This window comes from Xyrauchen texanus, chromosome 43 (assembly GCF_025860055.1).
Source record: "Xyrauchen texanus isolate HMW12.3.18 chromosome 43, RBS_HiC_50CHRs, whole genome shotgun sequence".
NCBI classification, from domain to species: Eukaryota; Metazoa; Chordata; class Actinopteri; order Cypriniformes; family Catostomidae; genus Xyrauchen; species Xyrauchen texanus.
The window spans coordinates 8,337,201-8,355,355 of NC_068318.1; the positions used below are offsets into that span (position 1 = coordinate 8,337,201).

At 40.3% G+C, this 18,155-nt stretch overlaps 1 protein-coding gene across 1 annotated transcript in view; it reads right to left on the bottom strand.

Moving 5' to 3' along the window:
• The window catches only part of LOC127636241 (A disintegrin and metalloproteinase with thrombospondin motifs 6-like), a 121,696-nt gene that overhangs the window by 16,149 nt on the left and 87,392 nt on the right, over positions 1–18,155 (bottom strand). Inside the window, exons 17-22 of the mRNA XM_052116688.1 lie at positions 17,965–18,045; positions 15,864–16,027; positions 7,154–7,292; positions 4,936–5,065; positions 2,829–3,033; positions 2,269–2,445 (exon numbers count right to left, since the gene is read on the bottom strand). Of these exons, the coding sequence (XP_051972648.1) occupies positions 2,269–2,445; positions 2,829–3,033; positions 4,936–5,065; positions 7,154–7,292; positions 15,864–16,027; positions 17,965–18,045 (896 nt within the window). The remainder of the gene's footprint in view (positions 1–2,268; positions 2,446–2,828; positions 3,034–4,935; positions 5,066–7,153; positions 7,293–15,863; positions 16,028–17,964; positions 18,046–18,155) is intronic.

Sequence of the window (18,155 nt, forward strand, 5' to 3'; positions counted from 1 at the left end):
CATGTCCAGCCCCAAATTGATAAAACGTAGCAATTTCAGCCTGCCTGAGACCTAAGACCAAATAAGAGGTAAGACAGTTCCTGGGGCTGGCTGGCTATTTTTTGGATGTTTGTGCCTAATTATTTGACCCTCACCAGCCGGCCCGCTGAATGATCTTATTAAAATGGGGCATAAGATCCGGCCCAGTGGACAGAGCCTGACTTTTCCCTCCCTTTTATCTTGCAGATGGACACATTGGACAGGGTGTTGGAAGCGGTACTACCCAGATGGTGGAGGGGAGGAGTGCCCGTGCTGTACATTTGTCACAAACTCTCACTTAGGAGACTAGGTCAGCACGGTAGAGAAGGAGTGTTTGGCCATCAATTGGGCGGTCCTCACCCTCCTATACTATTTGTTGGGGCGTGCTTTCACCCTCTGTTTGCATCATGAACAGTGGCTCCATTGCATGAAGGAGACCAACATGCGGATAAATCCCAAAGGTTCTAAAGTGATATCAATGGACCAATGAGAATGTTGACAAGGCAGACCTGTTGCTTTTGGAAATTCAGTCTGCTATATTCCCACTTAATTTCAAACAGACACAGCTTTTTCCACACCCTCAAAACTAATCTTTCAATCAAACACACAATCATAGCATTCTCTTTTTCTAGCGAAAAACTGTGTAAAATGACCAACCGCAGTTCACTTTTTGGACAACAATTTAAGGAAGTAAATTTAGCTATTGGATACAACTCTGAAAATGTGGAATATACATGTGTGCTCAAGAATCTCTTTTATTGCTACCTGTGTCTAAAACAAATCTCTTGAATAATTTCAAGACTCAATGCCAGAGCCTCATTGGTACGTTGGTAAATTCAGCGACTTAACTCTTCATTGGAAGCACTCGTTGTAGTGATAGAAACCTGTGCAACCTGACTACTGGAAATTATGTAAAGCCAGTCAGAGTGGAATTGGTGATTTCAGCCAGCTCTTGCTAATTTTATGTGCAATATGCATTAGACGGGCCATGGCACTTGTGGAATGTCTTTGTAACAGTTTAATTGAATCTCTGACTACTGTCAGCTGTTGTATATTAGAGGGATGATGTTGCTTAGGGAGGTGAAAGTGAGAGATATCTTCCAGTAGTCTACTACCATGATGTAGCATACTGATTCAATGGAAAACTCAAGAGTTGCTTAGTGACCCAATACACTACACAAATTTCCTTCATTAGTCACTCTCCTACAGTAAGTAGTATGCCTGCCACAGAAATGCTGTCATTCCACGCCTGAGTTAGAGAAGCGTGTGTGTGCTTTCCACAAAGGTCTGGTGTAGATTTAGTCATAAACAAATGTAAGACTCACAGTGAAGGACCCCTCATGGGGATCTAAGTTGGGGCATCTCAAATGCGTTTCCAGCAGCCTTCCAATTTCATCCTCTCTATATTAAAATGTATAAGAGCAGGAGCGTCTGACAGATGGGTTATGTCAGTGAGTGCCTTAAGTAGGATATGAACCAACGATCTTTTGACCCACAGCTTCCGTCAACAGTCTATATTATGAAAGTCCCAGTTCAGAGCAGGAACCCTTCAGGGACCAGAAACAGACCAAGGCAAGACCTTAAGTACCCTAGATCAAGACTATAACCTTGAAGCCAAAGATCCAGACCAAGACTAGACCCTTGAATCCAAATAGCTAGACCAAGACAAGACCCTTCGAGTCAAAGATCCAGACCAAGACTAAACACTTTGAGCCCCAGATCCAGACCATGACTAGACCCATCAAGGCTAAGCTCAAAACTAAGACTAGAGACTTTGAACCACAGATCCAGACCAAGACTAGACCCTTTGAGGCTCAAATACAGACTAAGACTAGACCCTTAAAGGCCCAGATGCAGACCAAGGCTAGTCTTTATCAGCCAAAGATCTAGACCAAGACTAAACCCTTCGAGCGAAAGATCCAGATCAAGACTGGACCTTTCAAGGCCCAGATCGAGACCAAGATTATACCCTTCGAGCCTTAGTGGTGTTAACCCTGCTAAAAAACATCTTAAACCAGCTTAAACTAAGCTGGAAGAACAACTTGACCAGTTTGGGAAACCAGCTAAAACCAACAAATCAGTTTAGGTGGCTTTAAGCTGTTTTTTGTTGTTGTTTTTTCATTATGGAAGACCAAGACCACAAGATTTAAAAAAAACTGAATGATTCGATGCATAAAGTTAAGCCAAAAACAATATCTCGTTTCATCTGGATGAACAGAGCTGTATGGGTGAGGTGTAAACTCCTGTTACCTGTCCCCATTCTCCAGGTATCCAGCGTGGGGGCGGACAGCGACCGAGGCTACAGCGAATACGGACTGGAGGTTTATTGTGGTCAGAACAGAGGGCAGGTGGGAAGGTTTTGGTCAGGTCGCTACTTTTACACAGAACGATGCGGTGTTTGAAGCCAGGTCCACACTTTGGTGTACACTGTAAACAAACCCAACATAAACATTAGTAAAAAAAACATGAAATATCTTTGGATAAGAATGATCAGGCATTCTAGAAGAGATACGTAAAGTCATAAAGTGGGGTCCAAAGGACTGAGACCACTAGTGAAAATGCTTTTAATAAATTTTACAGTATGTCCCCCTTATGCTATGTCAGAAATTTGCTTACATTTGATTAGTTACTAAGACAGAGTGTAGAATCTCAAATATTTCTTACTCATTTTGTCAAAACATTTCTTTAACATTTTTCAAAATCCTAAAACTTTACTGTTTATTTTGAAGATTAAAGGATTTTAAATCCCAGAATTGCATAGAGTCTAAGACTTTTGGAACCTGTTGTATATGCAGAAAATATTACATCACCTCAGACCAATCCAGAGTGATCCACTGAGGTGGGCAGGACTGATTATTGCAGGACTCTTGTTCTATTGGTCGATGGGTCAGACAGAGGCTGTCCTCCAATGTCTCTTCCTCGGCAGGTCCAATTTTACGTATACACAAAACAGTGCGTGTATGGATGCCTCCATCACAAGTTTTTCCACATTCTGACCAGTCACCAATAAACCATCTACAAAACAAATTTGTGTCAATGTTATAGTTTGGACAGTGGCCTCAAAACATATTCTGACAGTTTTTAAAACAAGTCACACTTAAAATATCTGAATGGCTCTGCAATAGAAACAAATTATCAAATTATTCATACATTTTTAAGTGTGGCTAAAGTGTCCTAATGCTTTTTTTAAATTTGGACTTCCCAAATGTTTGCAAAGTAGTGGAATGCAGACATTTTACTATATATACTATATTCACAGCTGAATTGAGATTCTTGCAGTTTGTGTGCATTCTCTCTCGTGATGCCCTGATAAAGCAATAGACAATGTGTTATGAAATTAGTCAAATTAAAATTAAAGCCGAGCATAAATTATTGATGAAATAATATCTGTCGTCATCTGCGAGTTAATTAAGACAGCAATTACTTCCCCATATCAATGGGGCGTTCTCAAATGACCATCGTGACCCTTTTGGACCAGAGAGTACATTCCTCTAACATTAGCTGGAGCTCCAAATAGATTTGAGATGATGTTATTAGTGATGCCCATCTTGTAGTTTGAGTTCACTTCACCCTGCACTGGCAAGATGCTTGAGCCCATAGGCCAAAACCATTTAATTACTCCTTCCAATTTCAAATTTGCAGACACAACTGAACTCTGCTCGACTGCTCGGCCCATTGAAAATGAGAGTTAAGTGTGTCTGGCCCAAGCACACACACACTCTCCACTCGTTTATGGATATTATCCCTTGAGGATTTATAAACTCTGCTAGCCAATACAATTAAATGCAGGTGATCACTCATACTTTTTTGGACGCCTTTAGGATTTTGGCACTAAAGTCAAAATGAAAATAGGTAACATATGAAGAAGTAAATCAGGTTGCTTAGTTTTAAAGTTGTCTTCAAAGAAGGCTTTATGGCCGGGGTGCTATGAACACAAATGAAATATTACAAGCTTTTACGAGTGGGCAACTGTATACAATTTTGATAAGGCTCATAAAAACAGGGTAAAAGTGTGTTATTGCATCTTTGGCTGGCAAAAAAATCCAAAACCTTGAGCACAAGCCTTATTTGTTGATACAAACTGTTGGTATTCTCCATTTGTGTCGCTTTGTTTTAAAAAGTGGCAAGTCGGGAGGAGGTCATAAAACGGCGATGGCTTAGCTCATGGATATTTGGTTATTCACAAATAATTTATCTGTCTGGATCAGATATCAGGTCTGTAGAAAATGTTTATAAATGTTATCGATAAAATTTATAATTTTATAAATAATTTTCTTATCTTTATAATGATCCAACATTAATTTAAAACACAATTTCAATAGCACGTTCACATGTCAAGTGCTTAAATGATTCTGTTTTTTTATTTCACAAGCGACTAATAACAACCGCAATAACCACTCAGCTTAAAGCAGTAGTTCACCCAAAAATGAAACTGAACCCAGCCAAAATCAAATATGATCAACATTAAACCTCATTGGTTCTGGCTTGACTCATGACCAAACATCTTGACACAAAAAACTATTAGGTTTGATATTATTGATGTGTAACCATATTTGACTAATGGACTATTTAATGGGAGTTAATCGATGATATGATTTGAGAGTAAATAATTACTTAAATTTCATACGAATAAGGCTTTGAAGGCTTGGAAAATAGTGCACGAGTTGCATCAACTACATTAACTGTTTTTTTGTAGTTGTTGTTGTTTTTTTTTTTTGGCCTTTATGCATTTACAGCCCGGAGCCTCTATGCACTTTCGTTATATGAAGAAAAGACGTCCCACAAGCTATTTTGCATGCAAATTTATATTAAGCTGTGTGGACATAATCAGCAATGGTAAAAGTTGGTGGAGAAATGTCCCCAAATGTAAATGGCATCTAGATAATGTCCAGTTAGTCTCTACATTATTATACTCACTCAGGAGGGCATGGCTCTGTGTTACAGGGTCGTTGGTCCTCGGGCGGTTTGCTGTCCAGGTCGCAGTAGCTGTTTTGTACTACCGAATTATCATCCAACCTTTTACAAACCACCTCCTGCTTCTGCAAGCCTGCAAACAGACAATAAAACATCACTTAATTGTTTTGCCTTACACTTTCAGCAGCTTGCGCGCAACACAATGTGTGGTCAGAATTGGTCCCTGTGGTAAAACTTGTTCTCAGTCTCCTCTAGAGGGGCACTTGCTGACAGAGCACTCAGTGTGGATGGAGGCTATATTATTTTTCCCTCTGTATTATATCTAGGTGTGTAAATGTCTCGGTTTTAGTGAGTGTCTTAGTGAATGACTTTTACAGAGCAGCCAATCTTTTCTTTGGCTCTTGATTGTGAAAAGTGAGAGTTACCACAGTAATGGCACGGTACTGCACTGTGCTGTATGGGGCCATTAGAAGAGGCATTAGCCTCCAGTTAAGCCCGATTTATGCCAAGCTTGGCCAGCGTGCAAGGCCACCTTGAGAGGAGGATATCACTGCAGCCTGTATGACATTTTTGGCTGACTAGGGGAGAGTGGGGTAAATTGCGCCACTTTATACTTAAAGGAATAGTACTATTCAAAATGTCATATGAAGTTGAATTCTTGAAGAATATCTTTGACAATCTTTCCAATATGTGAATAGGGACAAAATAAAAAAAACACCTTGAAAGTATTAAAAAATTATTCCACTCATGTGCTATATTCCAAGTCCCCTGAATCCATACAATAGCTTTGTGTGAGGAACAGACTGACAAATTTAAGCAATCTTTGCACATTCCTGAAAGTTCATAAAAGAAGTAGCAAGGTCCGTTTTGTGAACAAAACGTTCTTTGAGTCAGATCTTTTTAAGCAAAACTGGCCTTAAAGGAATATTCATGGTTGAAAACAAGCTAAACTCAATTGACAGCATTGGTGGCATAATGTTTATTACCACAACATTATACAACAACATTTATTTAAAAAAGGAAAAAATCGTGGTTACAGTTAAACACTTCCAATGGAAGTCAATGGGGCCAGTCTGTAAACATTAAAATACTCACAGTTTCAAAAGTTTAACCACAAGACATAAACTTGTAACAAAAAAAGTGTAATAAAATGCTGTCGATTGAGCTTAACGTGTATGAAACCCATAAAATTATTTTAATGATTTGTTCATGAATCGAAGTGATCTTGTTCTTGACTTCAGCTCACTGAATCAGTGATCCGGTCACAGTGGTTAACAGCACTGCAAGGGAAGATTTTCAGTGAATAATGACTTCAATTTCAGTGTGTTCCTCTTGCAATGGTATAGTATATCTTCAGAAAACTAAAGGCCCCTGCATATTTCCAACACCTTGTGTGGCATGCCAACAGAACGGACTTCAGTCCGAGTTTTATTAATGACAAAAAAAATTACAAATGACATAAGTGTTGCCCTGGGGTTTTTCCATACTAACCAAAAAGTGTTCAAATGAACTGAGCAACAAATTAGGTTGATTATGTGGTGCGAACCCCTCCATGGACTGAACTGTGATGTTTGCATTTTTTTGGCAAAATACAAAGTATTTTTAATGTTTTCAATGGCCATGCTTAAAAAAGTGCAGAGGAAAACAATTTATGGTTGTAAAAAAGCAATTTATTTTGGGCAGTCTACATATTCTGGTGATATTTGAGGTGAGGCTCACATTTATATGTGGTTACGACATTCAAATTTTGAAATAAGACGCAGCCCTTTCTGCTCACCACACAACTTGTACATAAGCAGCACAACCACAATGAATTAAGGAAATTTATGATCCATATAGTCAAGCGTATAATTTTAGGGAATTATTACAACAAAAAATGTATTAATTATTAGCAAACTGATCTCTATCTCCTACAAGTACAGATAGCCTCATTATCAAAAAATATTTTGCTGACTGTACATTAGCAAACTTATTACATGGCTAAATGAAAATAAAATGTATACCTTGAATGCTATGGGCTATGCGCTTTGGACATATGTATACATTTAGAAGACTAAATACATAAATAAGATAAAAACTAGATGTCCTACAAAACTATGTAGGACATCGGTTACTTGGGACAACAGCCAATTGTACAGTTCAACAGTCAATACATAAGATCAAGTATTCTACAGAACAGTGTAATAAAGTGAAAGTTATTGTGAAAGGTAAATCGGCTCACCTCCCGCACATGTAGCCGAGCACTCAGACCAGGGCACGTGGTGCCAGGAAGAGCCCACTTCATTGTCTCCACTTCCAGTGTGCTGGATGGGCACATTGAACTTGTAGTGGATGCCCAGATTCTGTTCTTGTAATAGCACCTGTAATGGCCACAGTGTGGTGTTAGTCTTTTTGGTCAATGACAAATCACATCAAAATGTTAATTTCAATGAACTGTAGAGTTTTTGGATTAACTGTTTGTTCAACTCTGTTCAGTCTGAATAGGCACATATTTCAAATTTACATTGTATTTATTCCTTAGTCAGAGAGCAGGAATTGTGTGTGTGTTAAATTGGAATAAACTGCATAAATTGGAAAGCCATGTTAACCAGTGTGGGTCACAATGGAATGGCTTGAGGTGCATTGGCTGCTTGAATGTATTCCAGCGGTGCTGTGACCAGGCCTGGTATTTCCAGCTCTTCTGTCCAGGCAAAAGCCATTGTGGTTGCTGAGAGCAAGAGTGGGGCTTTTCACAATGAACACACACACATGCATGCTGAAACATGTGCACATGAGAATTCTCATATGGCCAGACAGAGGTTTTAAGTGCAAACATATATAACGTTTAAATCTGAAACCACTAGTCTGAGTTCATGTGAGGTTTGTACACAGATGTTGACTTTATTTAGAAGGAGCCAAATAATTTTAAAAACAGCACGTTCAAAACACAAGCTTGCCTCTTGGTACCATTAACATATTCTGGTTAAAACCTTCATGGTTGTTAAGTGTTATGTAAAAACTTTTGTAAGGCGTTACGTTATGTATTTTTAAAACAGTAGACATAACAGAAAAACTGAGACAGCTAATTAAACAAACATTTATCACACATAACATTGCGTTATGTACATTTAAACGATTGTGGTGAGGGCATGGTGGAGTGTTTGTCCGGGAGAGGGGAAGCGGTAAGGATTCATTCCTGGGTGATAATTAGCACTAACAGCTGTTTCTCGTTACAGTAATCCAGGGAGAGCGATAAGAGGAGCCCTTGCCAGAGGACAGGAGAGAGAGAGACACCAAGCAGAAAGACGCATTTGTGTGCAAAAAACGAATGCTGGAAAATCAAACCCAGTAAAACTTGTTACAGTGGTTCCGAAACCTGGGAAATCTGAGGAAGATAGTATGCCATCATGGAGTCCACATCTTTGGTCGAAGTAATCCAATCCCTCACCAGAATGGATCAGGCACCACACCAGGCCCTGCTAAAGCTATGTCGAGAGCAAGATCAACATTTCCAGGCGATTCGCCGAGCTCAAGCGAAGGACCGGCAGGCGTTCCGGAACTTGCTATACCAGGGGTGAAGGCCCAACCGTGACCCCAGACCTGGCATTCTCCATGTCTCTGGTCACTCTTATGAAAATGGCTGAAGGATCAGTAGGTGGCACGCCTCCTTCCGCTGTTGTCCGGGGAAGCCCAGCTCGCAGCTTGACATCTAACTGCAGCTAACCTCCTGGTGTTTGTATGTTAAGAAAGCGATCATGGAACAGGTAAGCCACAGCATGGAGCAACATCTGCAGTACTTCTGCTTGCTAACACCAATTTCAGGGCACCAATCAATGCCCTGTGATGGAACTGGGAATGTTGGTCCAGGTCCCCGACACCCCATGGGCTGCTCCAGATTGAGCTGGAACGTACCGGATACCTGTGAGTATCAGGGGAAGTACATATCAAGCCTTGGTGGATACCGGTTGCAACTAAAGCTCTATCTTTAGGCACAGAGCGAAGGCTGAAGGTGAGGTGTGTGCAGGGGGATTTTTAAAGTTACCCACTAGTGACAGTCACTATTCAATTTCGCAGACAAAAGCATAGTGTCGAGGTGGCGGTTAATTCCCGCCTCAACCATCCACTAATTTTGGGAACGAATTGGCCGGCATTTATTTCCTTATTGAGGGGAATGTATGTGGATGGGTGTGTGACTCGAGACAAAGTCTCTCAGTGTGTGGTGTGTGACTCGCTAACTGTGGAGGCGGCCATTTACATCAGCTCCGCATCAGAATGACATAAGGGAGGGGGAAGTCTTGGTGTTCTTCAAGTTTCCCTGCTGGGGTTTTCCCTCTGGAGCAGTCACGAGACGAGACCCTTAGACACGCATTTGATTAAGCGAGAGTAGTGTAGTATGATGGTCAATGCCTCTGGCCAGATGTTGCACTCACATACCCATATTTTTCAGTTATTAAAGATAGGTTTTGTTGAGTCACACAGGACGTAAAGACAAAAGAAGACACAACCCAGTTGTTGACACAGAAGAAAATGCTATTCCAGATAGCTCATCACAATCCAATGGCAGGTCACTTAGGGCGAGAAAAAATATTAAACCATCTAATGGCCCGTTTCTATCGGCTGGGAATTCACGGAGATGTCTAAAGATTGTGTGCGGCATGCCGTGAATGTCAGTTGTTGAATCCACCGGCCACTCCAAAAGCCATTGGGCCCTGTGCCGTTAATTGAGGTCCCCTTCAAGAGAATTTGCAAGGACTTCGTCCGGCCATTAAAACGGATGGCACGCGGACATCGCTTTGTGTTAGTCTTGGTGGATTATGCAATGCGATATCCGGAAGCAGTGCCTCTGTGCAACATCTCAGCAATTAGTGTTGTGGGGGATTCCAAAATAAATCCTCACTGAACAAGGCACTACTTTTATGTCACGTACACTATGCGAACTGTACGAATTATTGGGTATTAAATCTGAAAAATATGATTCGTAAGTTTGTGCATGAGGACATAAGGAATTGGCATAAGTGGCTCGAACCACTGTTATTCACAGTCCGAGAGGTCCCGCAAGCCTCCACATGGTTTTCTCCATTCGAGCTGCAGTACGGGCATCGGCCGTGCAGCGTGCTCATTGTCATGCGTGAAGAGTGGCTGGAGGGACGAAATTCAGTACATTCTTGATCTCAGATCAAAGGGCCAACTAACACAGGAGAATTTGCTTCAAGCTCAATAACGTCAAATCCAGCTGTATGATAGGGGAGCTCCGCTACATGAATTTGCACCGGGAGACAAAGTGCTTCTATTACTCCCAACATCGAGCTCCAAATTACTCACCAAGTGGCAAAGGCTCTTTGAGGTCACTCGACGAGTGGGAGATTTCGATTATGAGGTGAAACGAACAGATAGAGGTGAGACATGTCAAATATACGACCTCAAACTCCTGAAATTATGGAGGGAGGCTGTCCCTGTGATTTTGGCAATGGTGGTTCTGGAGAGGGTGGAGCTCATACCAGAGGTGAACCTAAAAGCCAATCATATCACCCAGGTCACTTGTGGGGACCGCTTCTCGTCATCTCAAGTCACAGAGGTGTCCAAGTTGCAAAAAGAATTTGCAGATGTTTTCTCACCCCTGACTGGTCATACAAATCTCATACGACACCACATCGGGTCTGCTTCCAGGGTAGTGGTACTCGTTCCTTCCGATTTCCCGAGCACCAGAAAAAAGTAATACGAGAAGAACTGGATGCTATGCTCTATATGGGGTTAATAGAGGAATCCCACAGTGATTGGGCCAGCCCGGTGGTTCTGGTCCCTATGAGCGGCAGATCGGTCCTGTGTGGATTATCATAAAGTAAACACGATGATTAAATTTGATGCATACACAATGCCTCATATTGATGAACTGTTCGATCGGTTTGGCACAGCTTGTTTTATACAACACAGGATTTGACAAGGGCTATTGGCAGATCCACTTAACCCCAATATCCCATGAGAAAACGGCTTTGTCTACACCTTTTGGATTACACCAATTTGTGACACTTCTGTTCAGTTTGTTAGGGGCTCTGGCTATGTTCCAGCGGCTCATGGACCAAGTCCTCAGACCACATTCTACATATGCCGAGCTAGATGACATCATAATTTACAGCAATGATTGACAGCGGCATGTACAACAACTGAGGGCCGTCCTGAGGTGAGCGGGGCTTACGGCAAACCCAAAGAATTGCAAAATTGGATGGGTGGAGGTATGGTATCTGAGATTCCACTTGGGTCATGGACAGGTGCGTCCCCAAATTGATAAGACTGCAATGATTACGGCCTCCCCGAGACCAAGACCAAAAAGGAGGTGAGACAGTTCCTGGGACTGGCTGGCAACTATCGTAGGTTTGTACCTAATTATTCGGCCGTCACAAGCCCACTGACTGATCTGACTAAAAAGGCAGCACCAGATCCGGTCCAGTGGAAGAAGTGTCAACAGACATTTGGGCAGGTGAAAGCTGTGCTTTGTGGTGGTCCGCTTTTACATACACCTGACTTCTCTCTGCATTATATTTTAAAGACGGATGCATAGGACCGCGGGTTGGGGGCAGTACTCTCACAGGTGCTCTCAGGCGCAGAAGCAGCCCGTGCTGTACATTAGTCAGAAGCTCTCTTTGAGGAGATGAAGTACAGCAATGTAGCGAAGGAATGCTTGGTCATCAAGTGGGCCATCCTCACTCTCCGATACTACCTGTGTGGGTGGGCCTTCACCCTGTGGCTACACCGCATGAAGGATACTAATGTGCGGATCACCCGTTGGTATCTGGCATTACAGCCTTTTAAGTTCGAGGAGGTGTACAGGCCAGGGGCGCAGATGGCTGTTTTCGGATTTGCTCTAGGTAGGCCAGATGACTCTCTGGCCTGAGTCAGGCGGTGGGGGTGTGTGGCGAGGGCGTGGTGGAGTATTCTTCCTGGGAGAGGGGAAGCTGTAAGGATTCATCCCTGGGTGATAATTAGGACTAACAGCTGTTTCTCGTTAATCCAAGTAATCCAAGGAGAGTGATAAGAGGAACCCACGCCAGAGGAGAGGAGAGAGAGAGACACCAAGCAGAATGATGCGTTTGTGTGCAGAATATGAATGCTGGAAAAGGAAACTGACTTTGAGTTTTGAAGTAATAATAAAAGAGTGAACGAAACCCGTACCTGAATCCCACTTCCTCTGTCCAACCCAGTCGAAACTTGTTACAACGATATTTAGTCTTTCTAAAACACTAGACGTAATGTGAAATGTTTTCACTATTCATAAAACTTTAGTGAGACAGCTAATTAAACAAACATTGTCATTCATAATATTGCGTTATGTACTTTCAAACAATGTTACGTATTTATAAAACACTAGCCGTAACTAAAAATGTTTTCACTATTCATAAAACTTAAGTGAGACAGCTAATTTAACAAACACTGTCACACATAACATTATGTTATGTACTTTTAAATTATATTAAGCATTTTTAGAACATTATTCCTAATAAATAAGTTTAACAAATTAAACAAATAATGTAAAACATAACACTTCGTTATGTACTTTCGATCCATCGCCTCCCGTCTCATCTTAGCGACAATGCTTGACACTAACACTGTTTGGGATGCAGACACACTCACTCAGTTTAAGTCTAGATTAAAGACTCATCTATTTAGCCAGGCATACACCTAATGTATCCTTCAACTCACAATGGCTGCTTTAGTTGGGTCTGCCGGAACCAGAAACATCCATCATGATCTATAACTGTGCATAAAAAAGCCTTAATCAGCTAACTAACAAAGGACAATGCATCAATGTGAAACTCTGCAGTTAATACAGGATGGACTTCAAAGTTATTATCATTCATCTTACAGTTCTTACTAAATCTTTGTTTAAAACACCGGACCTGAACACTTACTTATTTTACTAATCTTAAACCATAACCAGCACTGCATATAAATAACTAATATTGGCATTGTAATCATGCTGATTAGCCAGAGGGGAACTGCCCCCCTTAGTGAGCATGGTTTCTCCCAAGGTTATTTTTCAAATTAACCAACATCTTATGAAGTTTTGTGTTCCTTGCCACAGTCGCCTTCAGTTTGCGCACAGGGGTTCTAAATACAATTATTATTTCATTATTATACACAATTTACAATCCTATTTAGTCACTTTAATCTTTGACAGGTTTAGTGAGAATCACCCATTCTACATAGAAATACATTTTGTTTAATAGATTTATTTTACTTTGATTTATTTAAAATTGCCTGCACTAAACTTTCACTCTCTGTTTTCGACATGTCCGGAGCAAGAACTCCACACACTGCAGTGACTGCATTTAGATTGTGTGTAGTTGGACATTCTGGTTAGTCTGCAAGCCTTTGTGACTATTCAATGTATGGATTTATGAAGAATACTCTGCTGGCTACCAATTGTTGTACTTTTTTTCTGTTGTAGAGATGGATAGAGACTATGACTCCCTGCTCAGTACCCTCAAGAGGAGGAGGCCACTGACTGCTGATGAGCTTAGGTTCATAGCAAAGGAGGACAAGGCTCATGAGGGCATGAGCACACAGGAGGAAGATCTGCTGCACCAGGAACTACTGCAGGAACATCTGGACCACAAGGATATGGAGGATGAAATGGAACCTGATCCCCAGCCAAGACCATCAACTGGGTATGCATGAATGTGTATGTAATGTTTGTTTCTATTTTTCATATGACTGATAATCACAGTAACACTAACACTGTTACTCTTGGGTATGGCTAGCCATTCTCACACAGGTCCCAAGTCAGCTAGAAAGCGTAAACGTTTCCTGACTCTGTTTCTTATCCTTCCTACTCTGACATCGATTCACAGGCAATTAAACCTCTCCCATTTAAGCCTAGCCATCCATTCGGTATTGACTTAGGTAGTATGCGTCAGGCTGTGCGGTCAACCTCCAATATGATGTTGCGAGAAATTTACTTTTTCATGCTGTTTTTTACTCGGGCTGTAGTTGCTGAGATATGCAGCTTTACAAATCGTCAACCCTCCCACAGAGGATAATCAGGATCACCTTAGGAAGTTGCGTTATCTTATGAACCACCTCAAACAAAAATGCCAGCAGCTCTTTCAGCCTAACCAAAATCGCGCAAGAGATGAACGTATGGTCAAGTCTAAAGCTCGGTCAGGATTTAAACATTACATGAAGGGCAAGCCTACTCGGTGGGGTTTTAAATTATGGGTAATTGCAACATCTGACTCGGGGTATACTCTCGATTTTAATGTTTACACAGGTAGTCGTGATGAGCGTGTCACTGATTTGGCCACCAAAGTAGTTCACCAAAATCATTACTGCAGCCATTCAAAGACCAGGGCCACAATGTTTGGTTTGACAACTTTTACACATCCCTAGCTCTTATGATTAAGTTGTTAGAAATGGGAAATAATGCCTGTGGGACATGCAGGGTGAATCGTAAACTGTTTCCTGCAGAATTTAAAGACATCAAAAGATGGGAACGCAAGACAGCTCGTGGGCATATGAGGTGGTGTAGGATTTGAGGGGAATATACTTGTAATTAATTGGAAGGACATGCATGCAGTTTCATGCCTCTCCAATTTCCACAATGCAAATGGCTCAACCGAAATTACTAGGTTTGTGAAAAATGATGGCGACTGGACCAAAGAAGTAGCCCTCCAGCCCACTGTCATCAGCGATTATAACAAAAACATGGGTGGTGTTGATTATTCAGACCAAATGATAAAATCTTATGATGTCCTACAAAAAACTCAGAAGTGGTGGAAGACTCTTTTTTTTTTTCACTTCATAGACATTGACATTGTCAATAGTTTCATATTGTTTAAGGAATGGCAACATTAAGCATGCAGCACCAAGGGATGAGCGTAGACCGGTGAACTTAACCCAGATAGATTTCAGAGAAAGCCTGGCTCTTCAGCTGGGCGGTATCGATATTCACGCAAGTTTCCCTTAGCATACACTAAAGCCTGCAGTCCCTCCTTCATCATCACTCCGCACAGTCCATGTCCCAACATTTTAAGAGTCCTCTAAGAGACATTGGCTATGCTATCGGAAAAGTAGGACTGAAAATAAAACTAAAGTAGCTTGTGGCATGCTGGAATGTAATGGCAAAAGACTTTGGTTCGTGATAGGAACTGTTTTCAGACTTGGCATTCAGCTGAGTGTGACCAGTTTCATGAAGAGGCCTAGGTGGGCTTTTCCTGTACAAAGTTCGAAAGTTTGAGTTTGCATTTTTTGCTGTGTAATTCGTGTGTAATTCTAATGTTCAAATTAAATAAAGTGTATGTTTTATTGAACACATAAAATGTATATTTCAGTGTTTGTGTCCTTCAATTTCAGATGCAATCTCAATTTATTATTACAGGTGCTCAAAAGTAGTATTTGAGGAGTGGTCGTGAAATGTATCTTAACATTCTAAATGTTTGTTTTATTCAGTTTTCCCACTAATCACTAGAATGATCATAACCTTTAAACAATAGATTATATTTCTAAACTGTCAGCTATTCTACATTGCCCACAGAAATATGTATATTTCATACCCTTAAATTTCCCTCTAGCTTGTAATTAAAATGGTTGAAAATGCAGTTGTCTGATGAAGTATGGTGGCCAGAGAAGATTTTTGTAAAAATGGCTGTGTGAATTCTTATTGATAAAGGATGATTAGCCTTAAATAATCATACATATATTTATATCATTTGAAAGCCCTAGTTATTCTCTTCAAAATAGTATATAGAGTTCAGGTGTGTGATGTTATATGACTATGAATATAATATGAATTTGGATATGAATACCATATTCTGGCACAGAATGGAATTTTCGGAATTTTGGGCTCAGGCTGAAGCTGCTTTGAAACGATGTGTGTTATGAAAAGCACTATGCAAATAAAAATGACGACTACACAGACAACAGATAACAAACAGTAATACTAACCATACTTTACTCACCATAACAAACAAAATTTCTGTGGTGGCTCCTAGAGCCTCTAGCGACTCGGGCTCATTCGTCGGCCTCTTGTAGTGAAAGGCTGTTCCTGCGATATCAAATTTGCGGGGCCAGTCAATGGTCCAGGCTCCGTTGATGTAATAGTCATCTCCCTCTGATTTCAAAGCTGTGATGTAAGAGACAGCACCAGTTAACAACCCAGCGTTCCAAAGCAGTGAGAATGATGTCATCCCTGTCATTTATCAACATGACAAGCTTCATCTTACAGAGTAGCTCAGGCTTCCTGATGTCATGAGCAATTTTCACTCACACTCAGACTCAGTTTTTATACTGCAAAAAGAATAAAATATTTTCAGTATTTTCTAGTGTTTTATTTATTTATTTATTTTCCAGTAAAAATGTCTAATCCTTTTAAAAATATATTACAAGCAAAATTGTGTTAGATAATATGACATTTGAATTAAGCTTTATTTACCCTATTGGCAAATCACTTTTCTTGTTTTAAGCATAAATCTAACTAAATATATTGATGTTTATACTTCTATATATTGCATGGAGTTCTACATCTCAAGTAAATTGTGTTCCACAGAAGAAGCAAAGTCGAACTTGGTTCGAAACAACATAAGAGTGAGTAAAATAAAGGGAAACTTTCCCTTTAAGGATCTCACTGAAATTTCAAAAGATTCTCACTTTAAACAGGACCATGTGCTTTTGTTAGCTAAATGTGGTGTGCATGTGCAAAATCTGAAAGAGACAAAATTGTGTAGTACAATTTAAATACAAACATAATATTCTTCAGAGTTCGCTTTGGAGCTAACTTCAGCCACCTCTTTGGCAGAACTTCTGAGGACTTATCTTCCATAAGAACGACAAGAAAACCCCTCTAAATTAACATGATGGACAACAAAACTCAACAAGCTGTCATGCACACTAGCTGTATTTATGTTTGCACTCAAAACAACTTAATTGGACCCGCTTGTTGGATTGTTTTAATTAGTTACATGGCTGGGAACCATGATGGTTTTCCCAACTTTTGGTTGGGAAAAGACAAATGCCTGGTCTTAAATCAATGAATAAATATGTGGTATAAGAGAAAAGATAGCTGTCAAAGTGATCCAGATTTAAAGCCACAAGATGCCTGTTGTTTTACACAAACTACTAAATGGTTCCATTTTGCATCCAGCTCCAACAAAGCTTAAGGAATAGTTCATTTAAAAATGATAATTCTGTCATTATTTACTCACACTTATGTCATTTCAAAACCATATGTCTGTCTTTGGTCTCTGGAACACAACATGAGGAATCTTGAAGGATGTCGTGTTTGTTGATTTCAGTACAATGATAGTGACTTATTTTAGTGCCTAATAAAGGACCCAAAATTTCATAAAAGTAGTCCATGCGATTTGTGTGTCATGCTCCAAGTCTTCTGAAGACATACAATTGGCTTACTAAGAAACAACTGACATTGTTTTGTAATATTTAAATTTTTTGTTGCTCAGTCATGAGCGCTATGAGAGAAGCTTGTTTAAAGTTGACGCAAGAACTTGCGTGGATTAGTGCTAAAAACAAAGCAAGTTCAATGGAGAACAATACAAGTTTTTGCCGTAACTTTTTTTTTTTTACATCAAAAACAATGCAAGTTTACATTTATTAATTTAGCAGACGCTTTTAACCATTTACACAAACTTTTGTGGTTTCATGCAACAACAAAAAAAAAAAACGCTATATAAGTATCATAAATTGAAAATGGGTAAAAGCATCTGTGAAATGACTAAACGTTTAATTTATTTACCTTAAAAATACGCTCTTGCAAAAACTTGCATTGTTTCAGTGCTAAACAATGCAAGTCCAGGTGGATGCTGCACACTGGTGGAGTTTGAGGAGAGTCCCCAGTTCACTATTTATAAGCGCTTTGAGTGTAGTGTCAAAAAAGCACAAAGTAAGTGTAACGTTCATTAACTACACAAGTTCTTGCGTCAACTTGCATTGCTTTTAGCGCTGAACCAAGCATGTTCTTGCATAAACTTGCGTCGTTTTTAGCACTAACCAACACAAGTTCTCATGTGAACTTGCATTGCTTGCGTTGCACAGAAACACACTCACCGATGTAGTTCTTTGACATGGTGACTTCCCTGATTTCAATATAAACGGATCCTTTTGGTATCTGGATGACCTCCATGTAACCTGCAAAATGTGAAAGTCAGGCTAAATTGCCCACAACATGTTTGGTGTTTACATGCACCTTGAGTTATAGTTCAAAATAAAGCAAAACCAGAATTTTCAAATGGTTCATG